At 38.1% G+C, this 18,419-nt stretch overlaps 1 protein-coding gene across 8 annotated transcripts in view; it reads left to right on the plus strand.

Moving 5' to 3' along the window:
• Positions 1-12,523, plus strand: part of INPP4B (inositol polyphosphate-4-phosphatase type II B) — a 315,266-nt gene extending 302,743 nt beyond the window's left edge. For 5 of the 8 annotated variants that reach the window (XM_042051970.1, XM_042051968.1, XM_042051965.1 and 2 more), the window contains one exon: positions 5,830-7,187. In XM_042051970.1, the coding sequence (XP_041907904.1) occupies positions 5,830-6,004 (175 nt within the window). In that variant the 3' untranslated portion in view covers positions 6,005-7,187. Of the gene's footprint in view, positions 1-5,829; positions 7,188-7,229 lie in introns of those variants that run through there. The other 3 variants (XM_042051973.1, XM_042051966.1, XM_042051969.1) reach the window with 3 other exon arrangements.
• Positions 12,524-18,419: the final 5,896 nt, after the last annotated feature.

Below are 18,419 nucleotides of genomic sequence, written 5' to 3' on the forward strand. Positions count from 1 at the left end.
ATAAAACATATTCTACTGTGACAAAAATTGTGATTCTAACTGGAATTTTTTCTTTATGTTTCTTATATTTTCACAATAATAATTATGTCAATGTTAATTTTTACCATATAGATATTCTTAATGTTGAGGGAAAAACATTCTTGCAGGCATTCTTTATTAGTCACAAAGTATAATATTAATTCTTCTGCCATCAGCAAAGCTTTCTGAAGTGCTAGGATTAACACTGGTAGAGATGTATATTATCCAGTAGCATATAGCATATGTTTTATGCATGTTAGATATAAAGCTTGAAACTGCCCTTTTTTCACCTATTCTTCTGAGTTAATGGTATGTTAAAAATAAACATAGACACATAGTAGGGGTGTTGTTCTGTGGTGAACCAGCATTTTGGGAGATGTTTCTATAGCCCAAAGCTGGAGTGAATTGTGCTGTTTTGTTGGCTGCAGTGCAGGGTGTGTTCCTCTTTCACTTGCCCTGGGAAATCCAAACACAGCTAAGCTGATAAAATAGGTCAGAAATTTGCACATTTATAATTATTTTGACTTCAAGGAGAACACATACACAGCGGAGGAAAAGAGGAACTGTGTAAATTGAATTTTGACTTCAGCATTCCTTCCAAAGGATCCCTGTCTGTCAATGTGATCACATAAGACAACAGGGTTCTCCTGGATATGGTTTGTGGCTGTAAGACCAAGTGTCTTCTTGCTTGTTATTAAATTCTGCTGCAAGAGGGTTTCTTTTTTAATCTGTTGCTCTGTGCTGAACTGTTATGGCCTGTTCATAATAGTGCTTAAAATCTGTACCCTGTCCACAGCTGAGCCTCCAGTAGCTTGCTGTTTCTGACCACTTCCTCAAAATTGAATTTTTAGCTCTGGACAGAATGAAACCTCATAGTAGTTTTGAGCTCAAAACCTGCAGTTATTTCATAATAGCTGTTTTTCAAGATCTAGGTGTCTTATCATCATGACTACACCATGAATCTGCTGCTCAGTCCAACTCAGTGGTCAAGCCTCATGTTATATGATATGCTTTCCTTTTTATTTCCTAAATAATGCATTAGAAAAGTTACGTGTTGTAACACATGAGAAAAGAAAGGAGTAGGGAAATAGAGGATGCCAGCACAAGCACAAAGAGTGGGGAAAAACTTGCAGCACAGAAGGTAAAACAGGAGGAGGGGGTTTAGTGTGACAATTTGATAAACAGTCTGGGTTTTTGGTGTATGTTGAAGTAGCAGCTGTCTCTAAATCACTGACTGAATTCCTCAGGATTCTTAGATCTACGACTACTCATCATTTTCAATAATGTTGGTTGTTTTGAACTAAGATTATAGGATGACGTAAGCAGCAAAAAGTGATTTCTAGCATCTTCTACTTTATTTAGTGCCATGTAGATTTGAGGGGAAAAAATGTAAGTTACTGACAACAATGTGCATCAGAAAAAGAATAATTGTAAAGATCATTGATACAGAAAATGTCTCTGATGGTTCCCTTCCTGTATCTTCCATTTTGAAACAATGCAGAACCATTTTTTATTTTTAAAAATTGTCGGAGGTTTATTATATCAACTTTATCTTTCAACATAAAATTTTATTACCCAATATTCCTTTATATGTTTTATCTTAGTTCTGCTCTGATACAGAAATCCTTCAGGACTAGACTGAGACCTGTTTATTTCCTTCTGAATCATGTTTTATTCTTCTAGACGTTATAATGCAGCAGCTCTGTAATGGCTAGGAGATGTTCACAAGGATCCCACCTTTTCTCTTTGAAAAAGTTAAGGCTGCCTTCTTGAAGTGTTTCAGTCAATCCCAGTAACATGTTTAGTGTAGAAATTAAGGTGCTTTCATTCCAAAAACTTCTTTAGAGAAGCTGCTTCTTGAAAGTTCTGCATTTGACTGTCTTAAAATATAAACAACAGATAAGTTATAACAATTGTGTAAGACTGAGAACTGTTAGCAACCCTTTCTATTTGAAGAAATGTCTCTGCTATTGTCAGATGGGATTCTAGAGAAGCATCTCACTTTTGCTATTTTTCTGTGTCAGCACTGGAGCTTGACAAGAAAAACACAGCAGGACCAGAAACTGCTTGCTTGAGTCTGTCTGCAAAAAAAGGAAAATTCCCATAAAATACAAGTGCAGTAGGACATGAATTCAAACTGTAGTCACCACTAGCACATGGGACCCATGTTGATAGAAAGCTGCCTATTTATTCTACCTTAAGAACTGCTGTAGGACAGTTCAGCATTTCCAGTGTCACTAATAACTGGAGCTGGAAAAGTTCTAAAAAGAGAAGCATACATCCCAAAGTGTGAAAATCATCTCCTCCAAAAACCTTGCACAGGAGTGTCAGTGTGACTGATAATCAAAAGCCAGAATGTGTCCTCATGTGTGCGCTTGACTCTATAAGGACTTGTGAGGCTTTTTCCTCACACCATTTTCATCATCTCTGCTTCACTGCTTTGAGGTTCAAACAATTTATCATCTGAATTTCAAAACAACAGAAAATACCTGCTGTTTTGCCTTTGTCTCATTTGATAAGCATGCAGCATTATCCCAATAGGAGTTTAAGATGATAAAACATCAAATGAGATAGAAGGCAGGCTGAAATGGTTATATTGTCATTAACTTACAGCACCCTTGGCTGTTACAATGTATTTGTGTTGTGCTGTAAGTCTCAAATGAACAATTTGAGAGTAAATGAATAAAAATTGTATGATAGGTTAGTGGGGTGTTCATGACTCCAGATGTTACAGCCTTGGAAGCTTTCACTACTCCTCTTAAAATTACGTATATGTTTGTGAAATACAAGCTTGCTGGTTATTTTGGGAGTCTTCTTCCTTCCCTTTGGTGTTAAAGTACAGTTTGTAATTGAGATAACATCTGAAACTGAATCTTCACACCTTAACATGTAGCACTCTGTTCTGGATTGTGCTGTCAGTCAGAAGCCAAATAAATCCAGCTGACAGGGCGGAAGTGGGATTCCTGCTGTCTGCAGTAAAACTTCTCTAGGGCTGGATGAGCCAGGGAAATAAGTGTTATGATGCTGACAGCTGAGTGTAGGGCCTTGCTTTGTTTAATAGTCACTGCAGAGGACACTTTAAGGTGTGTTGGAAGGCACTGTCACTGCACTGCATTGAAAAAAACTGGCAGAGCCTAGCAAGACATCTGACCCTGATCAAATATTCCTCTTAAATTAAAAGCATATTTAGCTATTCTGCTCAGCCTGTTCTTAGGTAGCTAATAATGCAGCTGGATCCTCTTGCTCTATTTTGAGGATGTCTTATTGAATCATGCATAGAATTATGTGACTAATTTGTGGAACAAAAGTCCCTGTGCATCAGCTGGTCACAGTCACTTTCCTGGGGGGAAGATAGAACTTTTTATGTTAAAAGACACTGATCATTCTTTTCAGCATATCAAAGAACAAATGTACTGTAGGCTTTTCTATTGAAAAAAATAATAGAACAAATGGCTTTTATCTGTATTTCCATCATGACACCTGCATAAATCTCACTGATGCTAATGGGACTTGTAGCAATGTAGATAAAAGATAGTCACACTGTTGAGATGTGGAGTCCAGCACCACAGAAGTAGGAGGGTTCATCCCTGTAGGCACAACCTGCAAGTGTGTGACTCAGCCTGCTTGGAATAAACCATTGGCATGCAAAGCCAAGGCTCTCCAGATTGATGTACTCAATCAATCTGGTTAATGCAGTGGCTGTGCAAACTTACTGAATGCTCAACTTTATTGCTGCTCAGGTGGATTTCTCCAGAGAAAAGAAGTTTGGTCTCTGCCACAGGATCACTCACGTATGATATCTGTGATGGAAGAGACACAGGGCAAACAAAAATCACCTGAACTCTGACTGTGAAGGAAGAGATGGGACTATGAGGGCTGAGCTAGAGCTCTGAACTGTGGGCATAAGGGGAGTAAGCTGAAACCAGCAGGCTCACCTTGAAGAGTAGGAAGGGAGTGAGGGGACAGTGCAAGAGGATCTAAGGGGCAGACCTGTGGGATGCTATGGAGATTTAAAAAAAAAAAGGAAAACCAGCAAGCAGCAGGTTCTTAAAACTGTATAGAAATACATGGTGAAGGAAAACATTAACAGAGCAACACAGTTAATCCTCACAGCTGATCACAAATGGTAATGTCACTGTGAGCAGAAGAGGAAGAAAGTTCTGGGGTGGACCCTAGGACAGAGACATTAACTGGGGTGGTCTGATAGAGAAACACAGAATTACTTATTTCAGTGTTGACAAAGCCAGTAGTAAATCATGCATTCCTTTACAGTTTCTGAGAGAACATCTACAGTACAGTTTGAGTTCTGCCCAAGTTCTATCCATGGACACTTGAAATCTGTAAACCAAAAGCAGTAGACATGCTGCCACCAGTGATTGCTTTGACCTAGGTGAAAATAGTAGGGATTTTATTTTTTTCTCTTTTATTTTGCTATTTGAAATAGCATGTGTTGTCCTCTTTATTAGTGTGACATACAGATTGAATGTTCAAAGCAAAGAATAAAATTAAGAATTTATTATGGAAGGCTTGTTCAAAAGCGAAATTGTGCAAGGAATGGTTTTGATCAACCCGTTGCCTAGGATTCCACCTGTAAATGCAGTTCTTGCACTTCTCTTGGTATCCAAGCTTAAGAAATGCAACATTGCCCTTTAATACACAAGTCAGAAAGCTAGGCTTTCTGTAAGGTGATGTGACTGCTGCTGTCTTCAGAGTACCCTTTGCATCTTACCTGGGGCTGTGTGAGATTACCTTTTACTGTCCCACAGCCTCTTTATGTCTGCCAACATTTTCTTTCTTGAAAAAAAGAGCATACTTGGGACATGTGCTTCTGAAAAGGCACTATGTTGTCATCTGATATATTTGGATATTCTCAAGTCCACAGAAAAAAATGGGGAGTTATTTTTTCATCACAGGATATTCATAGTAAATAGAAAAATAAAAATCTTACCAGTCCTTACTGCCCAAAGGAAGTCTATAAGCAGATCTCCTGAGTGTATGTAAGTAATCTTCAGAGGGATTGAGGAAGTGTGGTTGAAGTGTAAGTAATTCTACTTGTAGAGAAGCTGCCAAGACTACAACAGGAAAGCCTGGCAGTGAAAGTATCCCTGTTGCTCTGGTAGGAGAGTGACAACACAATTTAGAGTGATTCAGTAGAACTTCCTTGTAAGCAGATTAGTTCCTCCCTGAGTTGACTGAAGAAGATACAAGGTGATTTACTTACAGGAATGTAAGTGCAAACCTTTAAATAAAAAGAACTGCTACTGACTTTGAAACTGAGTCACCAGCATTTTTGAATTTTTGAAGTCAATTTGACATCATTTAATACTATTTTAGAATAGCTGTTAGTGTGTTAGCCCTTTTTATTTCTGCCAATGAACTTCCTAATAGATACTGAAGCAGGCGTGAAAAACCTGTGAACACCATGGAGACACTATTTTTTCAGTGTTGCACTGTGACATACTCATGATCTTTTTTTCTTTGCTTCCTTAACTTTTTTTTAAACTTCCATATTTCATTTCTGTTCAGTGTGTGTGTTCATTTTAGTGATAGTACAGTCCATTGTGGAAGTTATTTAATGTTCACTTGTGAATACTACTCCAAGGCACCTAGCAGGATTAATATCATAGTAGCCACCCAGTCCTCGTGCTTCCCATGTCAGCTGTAGAACACAAGAGTTATACTGGAAGTACTTAGATAAATCTATTTCATCAAAATGGCTATGTACTTTCACTTTGTCAAAATACCTGTGTGTTGGCTTTCTTTGCTGCTTAAATGCTGTTCTATCTGTTCCTAACTTCCCCTGTTTAACAGCAGACAAACCCAGGGAGCACTGAATGAATCGGATGATCCTGAAACAGGCTGTCTAACTGATAACAAGCCAACTTCTCGACACTTCTATCCTGTCGCCTTGCTGCTTGTCAGCTCACACTTGCTGGTTGTGTGGCTTATTTTAAGTCTTGCTTTGCTATTAGCCAAATATCAATAAACTTCACTTGTGTTCTTTTCTACAAACAGCAACAAACTAACTCTAGAAAAAAGGAATTATGATGTAATATTTCTACAGTCTCAGACCCCAAGGATTCATCTTTAAGATACCAATGTCTGAAATGTACTGTGTTTTCATGCTTTTTTTCTGAACTCCGAGAAGTATACTATGCATTGAGTGAACTGATTTGCCTTTCTGTTCATGGTAAAGCTTTCCCACTGTAATTAGCACAAAGAAAGCCCACTTACAATGCTGTCACTGTATAGAAGTTGTGGAATCCTGAATGCTTGAACCCCTCGTTCCAGAGTAATTAGTCTGACAAAAAAAATTTTTAAATGAATTTGCACAACACAATCTAACCCCTGGACAAATCTGGCAGGGCGATGGCTTGTGAGACTTATCCTTCATTGTGTTTTTTTCATTGTTACTAGCTGATGGGATTGTTTTCATTTAATAAATGACTATTACTTTGCTACAACTAACCCTTTTCTGTAGAGTAACTAAATGGAATAGAGTAAGTTCTGGTTTGTAATGAAATTAACCTGTTTGTAATTGTTGCTTTAGTTGCTTTTGCTTTCAAGACACTTTTGTATTCTTTTTAACAAAGTCCTGTTTATGTCTTGATGCACCACTTTGGCACTCGTGACTTTTGTACTGTATGTGAATGAACATCCTTCCTTTATAAAGCAGAGAGGTAGATTGGGCTGTTTGAAAAGCCATTCTCTCTTTTTTTTCATTGCAAAGCTGAACATACAGGAAATGAAGCAGAGATGAAACTTTCCTTCACAAATGTCTAGGGCCAGACTTAATAAAATGCCTTATTCCTAGAATGCGCATTTTAGGGCAACGTATACTCGCACATATATAGCAAACAAATTGAAAAAAAAAAGGTGTGAAAAGGTTTAAAAGGCAAATATATTTCTGGAATAGAACAAAATGTATCCTTAAAGTATTTAATTTTTTTTTACTGAACTTTAAACCTCAAGGGCAGATATATTAGGGGGGATGGAAAATCTTATCACCTATTTCTGAGGGCAATAACTGTACTGGGCCTGGCCTTGGATTTAATTTTGTAAGATGTATCATCACTCGTGGAAAACAAAAATGTAGAGTTGAATCTTTGTTATTTTTACTTCAACTGTTGCTGAAACTCTGCAATGAACAAATAAAGCATATTTATTTATTCTGTGTTTCATGAAGTTGTACTTTTTCCCCCTTTCACTAGAGAAGGATGCCGCATAGAGAATGTTCTGAAGAATGTCAAATGCAGAAAGTATGCATTCAACATGATACAGCTGATGGCTTTCCCAAAGTACTACAGACCTCCAGAAGGGACATATGGAAAAGCTGACACCTAAGTTTAACAAAAGTGTAATCAGGAGCATACATCATGCTAATTAGTGAATATAACAACTGCTGTTTATGACGTGTGAATTGGGAATGTATAACCAGTGGAGGTGCTATTTTTATCAGGTTTTATCATTTTACAGTAAAATAAATCTGGTTAGTCATTATGAAATAAATACCATGAAAAAGCAATGGACTGGATATTCTGAAAATCAAATATATTCAACTTACCTTTGTGAAATTGAAGCTTACTATGAGTCATAAGCCAGCTGGAATTAGTTTTTGGGGTCATTTGATTAAAGATTAAAAAGGGAAATGGCATTTGCTGTAGGAACAGAGTTTAGCAATCTGGAAGGTGGCATTCAGACTCCAAACCAAACCCTGAGACTTGATTTAAGAGGTCTCTTACTACTGGAAAAGGTGTTTTCTGGAACCAGCAGAGCACTGAGGTCTTGATCACTAATGATTAAATCCTTCACAGAAGTATTTATGAAAGATGCTAATGTTAATACCTGGGTTAAATATAATTTTGGTAATTACATTTAGCTTCTTTATGTAAGCATAGTAACTTCATAATATGTTTTTAATAATGTCAGTAATTCCATTCTGATTCCCTGCAGTTCATTTGGATGTATCACTCTTGGTTTTCTGTACCCCAGCCAAATACCACTTATTTCACTTTCACATAAATCACACTGAAATCAGGGAGATTAATTCCACAAGTGAGGTGACCTGAATTTGAGATCCTATTTAGTGAAAACCCTTAAAAGTAAATTTTCTTTAATGGTAAGGAAAATAAATTGTATACACAGGAGTTAATGTATTTTTAGGCTATGAAAACATGTATGTTATTACAGAGCCTAAAATGAATGTTATGAGTAAACTGCTGTATTAGGACAGGTTAGCCACTGCAGCTGATTTGTATCAAATTTGTAATGCTGCAGGTAGACACTCTAGGATGAAGAACTATCAGCTTTAAAAATGAATGCTAATGCTCTGCCAGCTTGTGTTAGCCCTGAAATTTGTCTTGCAAAGAACGTTTGTGTTTTCTAATTGTGTCTATTTATTACCTTCTTCTGCCTCCCAGAGAGAAATACAAACTAAAACTCCCAAGTATTCTCTGGTTACTGACCTTTATGTAATGCATTTATTTTCATATCTAGAGCAGAAGTATGAGAAATTAATCCTAATGAAAATATCCTGGGAATTTGAGCATCTGTAGGAAATTGTAATTGCCATGGATAAAGAAGGTAATGTTTGCTCACTCCTGTGGAAGTCAAAGAAATCTCTATGCACCATGAGTTATAATTTGTTCTTTTTAATCCATTAATACCCATTACTGGGTATAAATCTGTAACTATAACAGTAAGAATTTAAGAGCCTGATTCTGGAAATTCTTTTTGGGTGATCCCATGGAACTGATCTATCATTTGGCTAAAATGAAATCCATCGTGTATATTTGCAAGATCAGGCTTTGGAGCTTGTAGGAAAACAAGCCTTTTCCTTGTTCTAATATTCATTGACTTCAGTGGAGCCAGAAATTCACCTATACAATATATTAACTAATTGGAACTTTTTTTCCAAAGAAAAGTAGGTAATGTAAGTAGTGTTTTGGTGCATTAGTTTTTTATTTCTATTATATAATGTGCTATCATTAATTACTTCCTTGTTCTTGGAATGCATTGCTTCAGTAGATGTCTGAAGACTTGGCATTGCATCACAGATAAGCTCAGATGAGAACATAATGCCTTGATTTCTTCTTGTCATGTACCAGTAGAAATGGGCAATACTCATTGAGTGGCTGGATATGTGCATAAATTAGTGTTTGGGTCTATGAATATAACGTAGCTGATCTGTATGAAACTTTTTTGTGGATTTATGGAACGTAAACCTTCCTAGAAAAATAGTGTTTTCTTCTGTCAGACTGCTGCACTAGCCCTCACTACATACATGTTTATTATTAGCTCCAAAAGCCCTGCATGTGCAGTTTAGAGATAGTGATAAATTCCTCATGGACCTCTGAAATAACCCCGAAGTATACAGTAGAGAATGCCAACTGTTGTACAGTAATCCTGAAACTATCTGTAAAAATCTCAGTGGGGATGGTGTTCCCTGCTGGGCGCTGTAGGTACCTACAGTTCTTTATCTGAGTCCCATGGGCATTCTGTCAAGTTCAAAATATGAAATTATCTACATTTTCTTGTCAGGAAAATGGTCTTTCAAGATTTTGCCTCAGCATTTTAATCCTACCTGGGTTCTGAATTGCCATCGTCACTACCATGTTATTTTCGTGTTGAAGTTGTTTTTCACGTCGAAGCCATGGATTTGGTGAGGAAAAAGAAAAACTGGCACTGGATTACTGTCCTTTTTGTTTTAACAGCCATTCACAGTATGTTCTTGTGAAATTAAATAATCTTATATTTGCTAAACATAATTAAGACAAAACCCCAAACGCCACATCAGTGGGCTGCAGTAAAACTTCATTGTGCTTGGGCCATTACAAAAGAGTTGGCTGGGTTTTGTGCTAAATAATACTGAAATTTTTCTCACTAATTTTTGGATTGGAACATCTTTTTGTAGGTCAGGAGAGCTTTGTAAAACCTGATTAAATGTTCCAAGTCTCCTGGAAAAGCCCCATTGCTTCAGTACCAAAACAGGCCTAAATGTTTTGCTATTTGGTCACTGCCTGCTGGGAGCTACTGTGGTCCCTGTGAGCAAAGGCTGTGCCATCAGCTGAGTTTTCAGGTGACCATGGATTCAAAATCTGAGGGTTTTCTGGTTCGCCTTTTGTGAAGAAACGAAGAAGGGTTTCCTGCAGGTTGATAGTTGCATTACTTGGAGTACATTTAATCTTTGTAGCAGCTTCCAGCCCTGTGCATTGTTTGAATGCCTAACAGAGGAGTTAAATCATCCCTGGGGTCTTGTACATTATCTTGCAGCTCACTGTGGATATCAGAGGAGTAAAACTAAACAAATTAATTTTTATAAGCAAACTACATTGTTTGCTTATATATCCTATTGTTCTGCAAAGAGATAAGGTAAGCATAGTGATTTTGGTGGTGGCTTCGCAGAAACTGTTCCATACCTGCTCTCTTAAAACTTTGGTAAGGTATCAAGTAATCTGCTTTTAGGGGAGGGCAGTTCTCAAGGGCTAAAAGGTGAAAATTCAAAAATACATCTGGCATCTAAAGCCAAATCTTGTCTTACAGAAGATATTATTTGTAGAAATCAAATCAGGATCTGTCTTTAGGAATCCTGAAATAAGGGCTTCTAGCTTTCAATATTTGTACAATGCATCACACACTTACATGGGGGTTTTGCACCACAGAGTAGTGTCTAAATAGAGAGCTAGTCTAAAATGCCTAAAAAATAAGGAAAGGAATGTTAGTTATTTTTTCCCAGAAATGATTGTAATATTGTTATAATACATACCTACCTGTTTAATGTCAGTCATAGGTATGTTCTTTTTTTCTGAAGTCTTTTAAGGAATTTAAAATACATCCTTGTTAATGTTTATACTTTGGCTTTTATGGAGCAATTAGGAAACAAAAATTTTAAATTATGTTATATGATTTTTCCTACGTGAAGCTGTGTGTTTTGATGAAATACTAGCAATGTCTGTGTTATAAAAAAACCAAATAATTTAGGAGGACAACTGAAACAAAATATTAACTGAGAAATAGCCTTAATGAAGTCCTTTGCAATGTTAATTTTTGTACTGTCTGAATTTTGCCATTACATAAGTGAAACAAGGAAATTAACAAACACTTTTTGTGTCTAAATCAATCTCTCCTGATGAAAATTCACTTAGTTGCAGTGGAACTCATTGTAATGGTATTCTAAATTTTCCCTAGTAATTTAGGTATAAAGAAGTGCAACACTTCATTTTGAAGCCTACTCTATAATATGCCTATTAAAAGTTCCAGGAAAATCTTATTTTTATCTCTAGATTAAACTCAAGTTCCAAGAAATCCTATGGTCCATTTAAAAAAACCAGAAAATGCACTGAACATCAACCAGTGTAATAGAGAAAGCAATTGCATTAAAAACTATGCAGCAAAATTACTTGTGTGAATGAATGTATGTAATCAGTTAACAGTCTCAAAAGTATATTGTGTTGCTTATGTTATAAACTTGAAACCATTGGTATCTGTATTTATGCTCTCTATTGTAAAGAAGTATACTGTATAGGCAATGCCATGAGACATGAATTTGCATCTTGCTTTTCACTTCCTTGCAGCTTAAAAGCAGATGTTTACAATGAAAATGCTTTAAAGAAATTTGCTGCTCTTCAAAACACAAACTTACCTTGTATAATGCATGTTTACAAAAGAAAAAATCAGACAAATGCTTTTTTAGAGAGAAAAAAACTTCCTAGACTTCAGTCCTTAAAACATTGTTTTTTTCCCTTAGTCATGCAACAGCTCGCCTGTTGTTTTGCCAGAGCATTCAGCTTGCACTCTGCAGCACTCAGACATTTATTTCCTCTTTCTTTCATAGCATCTGCTGAATAAGTAATATAACAACCATGAATCAGCATGATACTCATGATCCAAGGTTGAAAACTTGCATTGCTCAGATATGAGCAAATACTTTAGGATAAATAAACTAGAAGACATTTGTGAACGAGTGTCTTCCTACTCCAAAGAGCTGAAACATAAGGCTTGGGATTTGTGTGCTGACTGAGAGAAAGAGTTACAGTAGGAGTCTGACTATGATGAAAGAGTGCCCTGGACATGCAGGGTTCAGAGTGGTGAGATTTGAGCTATGCTGCTCTTACTTAGATCTCTAACTGTTGGCAGTGGTGTTTGGTTACTCTTTCCATATGTGCAAAATGCTTAAAAAGTTTTCAGCACTTCTGTTTATGAATGGTCTGACTTTAAAACTTCTAAAATCCCAAACTACTTTGGTACTTGTTTTCCTTTTGTGCAGCTGTCCCTTGTGATGTTCCTGTCTTACATTCTGGAGCACACAGGGCTGTGTATAAGTAACGTTAACAGGACTTCAGTCCACAGCATGTGTTTTTCCAGAGAAATGAAGCACAGCTATAGCAATCCAATGCTTTTTATATTTCAGGACTTATCATTTTTGTTTCATTTGCTGTCTGTAAGCCATGTCCATTGTACACTGTGTGTATATTTTTATTTAAATAAATGTAATGTTTATTTTTTATGTTTCTGACTTTTTTGTTTATTATTCATTTTTCATTGTCATTGCGGTGGTGTTGCCCAGAAGGAGGATTGTCCATGCTGACGAGAGTGTGTTCCCTCCTAAAGGAGTTGGTGGAAGCCCACTCATAGGTCTCATCACTGCTAGGAGCAAGGATTTAAGAAAAGTTTGATACAACAGTTAAAAGCCTGAAATGGGCAAAAATTAATAGTTCCTATTCTTCTTAGTCTTACCACAACTTTAATCTCAGAATCAAGTGGGTCATGCATTTTCTAGTTCAAAGCAATCAAAACATTCACATGCCCGTAAGGAAATCCCTTTTACGTAACTGTTGATCTGTAATACAGGTGGGATCAACACCTTTCATAATGAAGACTTTTAAAAAGGTGATGTGCCATGCTTTGTCTGGTATTACATCTTCACCATCTCAGTGATGGACCTTGGGAAATAAGTATGGGTTACTTCTGTGCTGTTTTTTTGAGCTGCTGTTGTCTAGATTTATTATACTGTCTCTCACCACAATGAAAGGTAAGTTCCCCATCGTTGGCTGAAATATAGCAAGCAGATCTTCTTTTTGGGTATATGATAAAATGTGGCTTGTCTGTATTATCAGTACTATGAGTAGAAGGTTGTTGCATAATTTTTTATCTCTGTTTATACGTTAGCATTTTTAGTTTTACTGAGATATATTCAGTGAGATTTTCATTATTTGCAAGGTTCTTGATAACCTTTAGTAAACACTGGAAATTAATGGTTCTTATGGAAATAAGTTAAAAAGCTGTTAGTATTCAACTAACAGGTGCCTAGGGTTTTTGTCTCTTACTAATAAAGTCTTTTAAAATTACTTTGTGTCACTTTGCATGCTTATGGATTTTATTGTCTGTCAGCTGGGAGCCACTTTCTTCTCATGACAATGGAAGAGAGAAAAAGAGAAAGAACCTACAGCTGTAGTGAGATGATAGAGTAATATGATAGTAAAAATATATTTTCACCAATTCCCTTTACAATGTTACTTCATGGCGTGCTTGTGTGTATGACCTGATGTTCCTGAACCACAGTCTGCAGTGTTCTGCACTGGGCTGACCATTGCTGCCGCTAGGAGAATGTGTACACAAATGCTGCTTCTGCTAGGCAAGAGCTTTCCTGTGAGTTTAATGACAGATCTTGTACAAATCACAGCCTTCAGTAGTTATGTGACAGATGCTGTTAATGGAATTAACAAGAAGGTTCTAGATACAAGCTAGATTGTGTGCTGCTTGCTCTGCCCAGCTAAGCAGACCCTATGCATTTCTGCGTAGGCTGTTGTCATAGGTTAGCAAGCATAGTCCCGGAAGGGATGTCCTTGCTAAGGGGTGCTTACAGTTTCCTCTGGGAACTGATAGAACCTATCAGCTGGCCAGTTTGAATATGGACAATTCTCTAAGCCACTTAAAGTTGTGACCGCCTCTGTGATCCACATTTAAGAATAGGCAAACTCCCCCTCCAAGCTCTCTCTCGTTTCCGGCGCTGGGACAGGTGGCTGCAGGGCCCGAGCAGGGCCCAGTGGGCCCAGCCCAGGCCCTGCTCGGGCCAGGCCGGGCCGGGCCACGGCCATCCTGAAGCCGATGGACCTGTTCCAGCCGTGGAGCCCCCCCACTGCCTTGCCGTGGGCAGCCGGAGCGGCTCGGCTCTCCCCCCTCTCCACTGCGATAAGAAAAATTCAACATTCCAGCTGCAAAGCCACAAGGCCGAGGTGAGATTAACCCTTTTATTGCTGTGAAGAGCTGAAAACCCTAGGGAAGAGAGAGAGGAGATGCTTAAAGCTGAAATTCTGTTGTGAAGCTATGATATATCAGAGTATCCCATTGTAATTTCATGAAGATATGGGGGTGGAGTGTTCAACTCGTGAGCAGAAGCACCTGCGCTGAGATAGGCAGATGCTGACACAGCTGTAATTTCATGAGAAGTTTGGACAGGGAGAGATGGACCAGATGAGGACTTTGGCTCCAAACGGGAAAGGAGAAAACCTCAGTCCCTAGAGATGCTCCCAGAGATAGTCCTAACGATGAAGATGATGAAGACCCTTTGCTCCCAGGGAAGGAGAAGGGCCTCTGTTTTTGTTTCTGAACAGCTCAACCTTAAAATTGTACCCCAAAAAACTTCAAGAGTGGACCCTTGAAAGCAGTTGCGGGAAAAGCTGCAAGTCAGGGGAAGGGACTCACATGCAGGCAGAGAGAGACTCCTCTTCCTAAATGGACTGAACAATATTTGGAAGTGGGTGGCTGTCTCGTTGTGACAATGTTTTCATAGCATGAGCAAGAAGAGACTTCTCTTTCTAAATGGACTGAACAAGGTTATTATGGAAGTGGTAAACAGACTGAACATCTCAAGGGTTGTCTTTTTACATTGGCAGTGGGAGAAGGGAGGAATGTGGGGGGAGGAGGAGAGTTCTGAAGGTGGTATAATTTTTTTTTTCTTCTTTTAGGTCTGTTAATAAACTTCTTTATATTCTTTCAAGTTTGGTGCCTGTTTTGCATTTCTCCTAATTCTTATCTCACAGAAGATAAACAGTAATGAGTATTTTGGACCAAACCACTACAGCTGTCTGTGCCTGGTCCTAACCCAGTTCATAAATGAGAAGTACACTTGCTCTGCTGCAGGGAAGATTCTTGACATTATTGGAGGAGTGGATGTAAACTGCTTCTAAGTAAGCAGGGATAAGAATTTGAATGGAAACATTTCTTCCATGTGTTTATTTACATGTATATACATACATAATGTATTTATGTTTTAATATTTTTTATATGTTTTAGGATAGGAAAAGGCAGTGACATATGATCAGTTAAAAAATGGAACTTGTGATATTTCTAGCAGTCAAATACAGTTTTGCTACTGGAAGTGTGGCACCAAAGATAGACTCACATGAACAAAGCTTTAGCTTGTAGCATGTCTGGTAGCATGTGCTGACTCTAATGGTAAGTTGCTTCTGGGGAAAAAACAGAGGGAGAGAAATGGGAAAGAGAAGGTGTTTCCCAGGCTGGAGTCTGCCATTCCTGTCAGGAGTTTGAAGATCTCAAGCCCTGGCTGGCTGTTCCCCCTCATAACTCTGTCGTCACTGACTGAAGTGGGCTTGGTCAGGGGAGTTCTCTCTGCTCACAGGTTGTGAGCTTGGTGCACGTGTGTCTTTGAGTCTCTCATGAAAACCAAAGGCTTCAGTCGGGGGACAGGAGGAGAAGGAAGGAAGGGGCTAATTCTGTCCCAGTAGCATTGACTTTCCTAAGTGTCTGCCCCAACAGTACCACTCTGCAGGTGCAAGGCTGGGAGAATAACAGAAGAACAAAGAAAGAATACTGCTGTATTCATTCTATCTTTCCCCAGCAAAGGCCACATATATATCCATTTTTCATGGAACAATAATTTTGATTGCTGCAATTTATGCACTGCAAAGCAGTTGAAACTGCTGACTTGAACAGAATTAGAACAACTGTCATAGATAAGCAGAGCAGAATTCACCCCTTGGGTGATACCACTCCTCAGAAGTTTTCTTTTAGAGACAGAAAGTTTAAAGTCTGGTCCTGAAGTCATCATTCACAAGCAAAGAATCAGAAATGGGGCACTTCAGGTGAGAAACTCCAAGGACCAGATTTTGTGAGAGGTTTCAGAATCATTAACATTCCTGAACTTTGGTTCATAACTGAAAAAACCATTTTGTTTGTACAAGGCCCCACACAGGAAGAATTTATGCATGGTCATGCCAAGGAAGTTGATGGCAGTTTCCTGTAAGTTATTACAATAAGTAGCTGACACTAATGAACCTGCACACAGAAGGAAATATATGCCTTCACCACAGTCTCTTTAGAAGGACTTTTTTAGTGGAGTAAAATATTCAAAAGCATCTGAATGGGATCTGGTTTTGTTAGTAAGATGTAGTACCTAACTTTCATGGGCACTTATCAGCAGTTAGAAATCATCACATAAATAGGAGCTTAAGTCTGGTTTCCTACTTAAATCAAGGTAGATTCTCAATACTCTCTATTTGAATTTATCTTCTCTCTGGTACGAAACATTACAGTCTGGCTCTTACTATTTTTCAAACAAGACCAGAGTACCAGGAAATAGTGACAAGGTTGTGTCAAACAATGTATATAAATTGAGTCATCTGACTTGATTCTGTTTCCAGATGGGAACTCAAAGTCTTTGTGACAAAGATGAGACTGATGTTACTGTAGTTAACATCAGGGCTGGTTTCCAGCAGCCAAATTCTGCTGCCTGCTCTGTAACACGGCAGCTCTCAGCCAGGCTCAACTGGAGCTCAGTAATCCCAAAAGAAACCTCTCAATAAATCCCAGGCTTCTTACCACTCAGTACCATGAATTATGTTCCAGTGCTGGGGATTAATGGGCAAGCACAACTGCCTCCCCTCACCCCAACACTGTATCATGGCACATGGGTTCTCTGTTCAGAGAGCAGCAGTTTTCTGGTGGTTATGTGTCAGAACTCAGAGTTCAGCTCATGGGATGTATGTGAAACACACAGCAAATAAACATGCAATAAAAATAAGAACATGTGTCATTAAATCAGGGAGCAAAGAGATGTCCAGACTAGTCAAGGACAGGTAAGGAAGGTTATGTCTAAGCTCTGCACTTTAGACTGCATTCAGCTTTTGTCTTCACCTGAGATGTTCTTGGAGTTGGAAGCTTTTGCTGCTTTGTGACTGTGGTAGCAGCTACAATGGACATAGACTACACATTTATCAACATAAATATTAAAAATAACCTTGAACAAATAATGGGATTGTTGTAAGAGCTGTGGCTGATTGGCCAAACAGGTATGGTGCACACATATTCCCATACAGGCAAAATGATTTTGAGGGAAAAAGGGTTGTACCACTTTGTACATTCTCCCAACAGCAAGGGACTAGGACAGTGCCCAGCTGAGAAGGTAAGGAGTGCAAGAATGCATCAAGGCAATCTCTTATGATTGATAAGAATTGTAATCACATCCAAAGATTATGAAAGCTTTTAGAGTTTGATTGCAAGTCCTGATACAAAGAGAAAGTACTTGCTTGTAAGTACTTTAAGTTAAGTAAGTTTAAATAAGTTAATTATTTACACTCTTCCACAGGAATATTTGATACAAACCAAGGTAATTTTCAGTGCGAAATAAAAACAAACTCCCAAACTTACAAAATAACATTAGCTAGAATAAAACAATACTTTTAATGGCTATCTTTACCTCCTCATGATACACCACCTCCACGCTTTGTTGAAAGAGAGGGTTATTAAAAAAAAATTTAAAATCAGGGTTTTTATTTTTTTAATGTCAGTATGGGAAATAGAAGTGATCATTTCATGAGTGGGAGGTAGTAGCTGTTAGTAGATTTTTTGTGTGAATCCAGTTAGTGTGCTTGGCCATAAAATGCTGAATAAGATTTTTAAAAATGAAAGAAGTGCAGCACCCACTTTATATTCACGTATTCATGGGCATAGTTAATGGACACCAGCAGGGGAGATGTGATCCCACACTTTTTAAAAATCAACAGGAAAGCAGTGCACACCATGCAATTCCCTTTTGCATTAAATTTATTAAGTCAAATCAATTTTTACGAGCACATAGGCTAGAGCTCTGGCACTTAATTCCTTTTGATCTTCCGCCTGCTAAATTCTGCTTCCCACTGTGCTACCATGCAGTTTATTTTTAACATATGATTTGTTTGGACACCATTAAAATGAAAATATTACAACTTCTAGCAGTACTAAGGCACTGAAATGCCTGTCAAGTTATTAACTGTCTGCACACACACACAGACAAACAGCCATTTGCACGAGGTGAAATTGTAGAGTTAAGAAAGAGCCACTGTTCTGTTCAAGAGCATGAAGCACATAAAATACAGGATCCTGACTTTTGCAAAGCCATCATT

Source organism: Corvus kubaryi, unplaced genomic scaffold, assembly GCF_017639235.1.
Source record: "Corvus kubaryi isolate FWS band 111438036 unplaced genomic scaffold, C.kubaryi_AGA036_p1.0 77, whole genome shotgun sequence".
In the NCBI taxonomy this organism is placed as follows: Eukaryota; Metazoa; Chordata; class Aves; order Passeriformes; family Corvidae; genus Corvus; species Corvus kubaryi.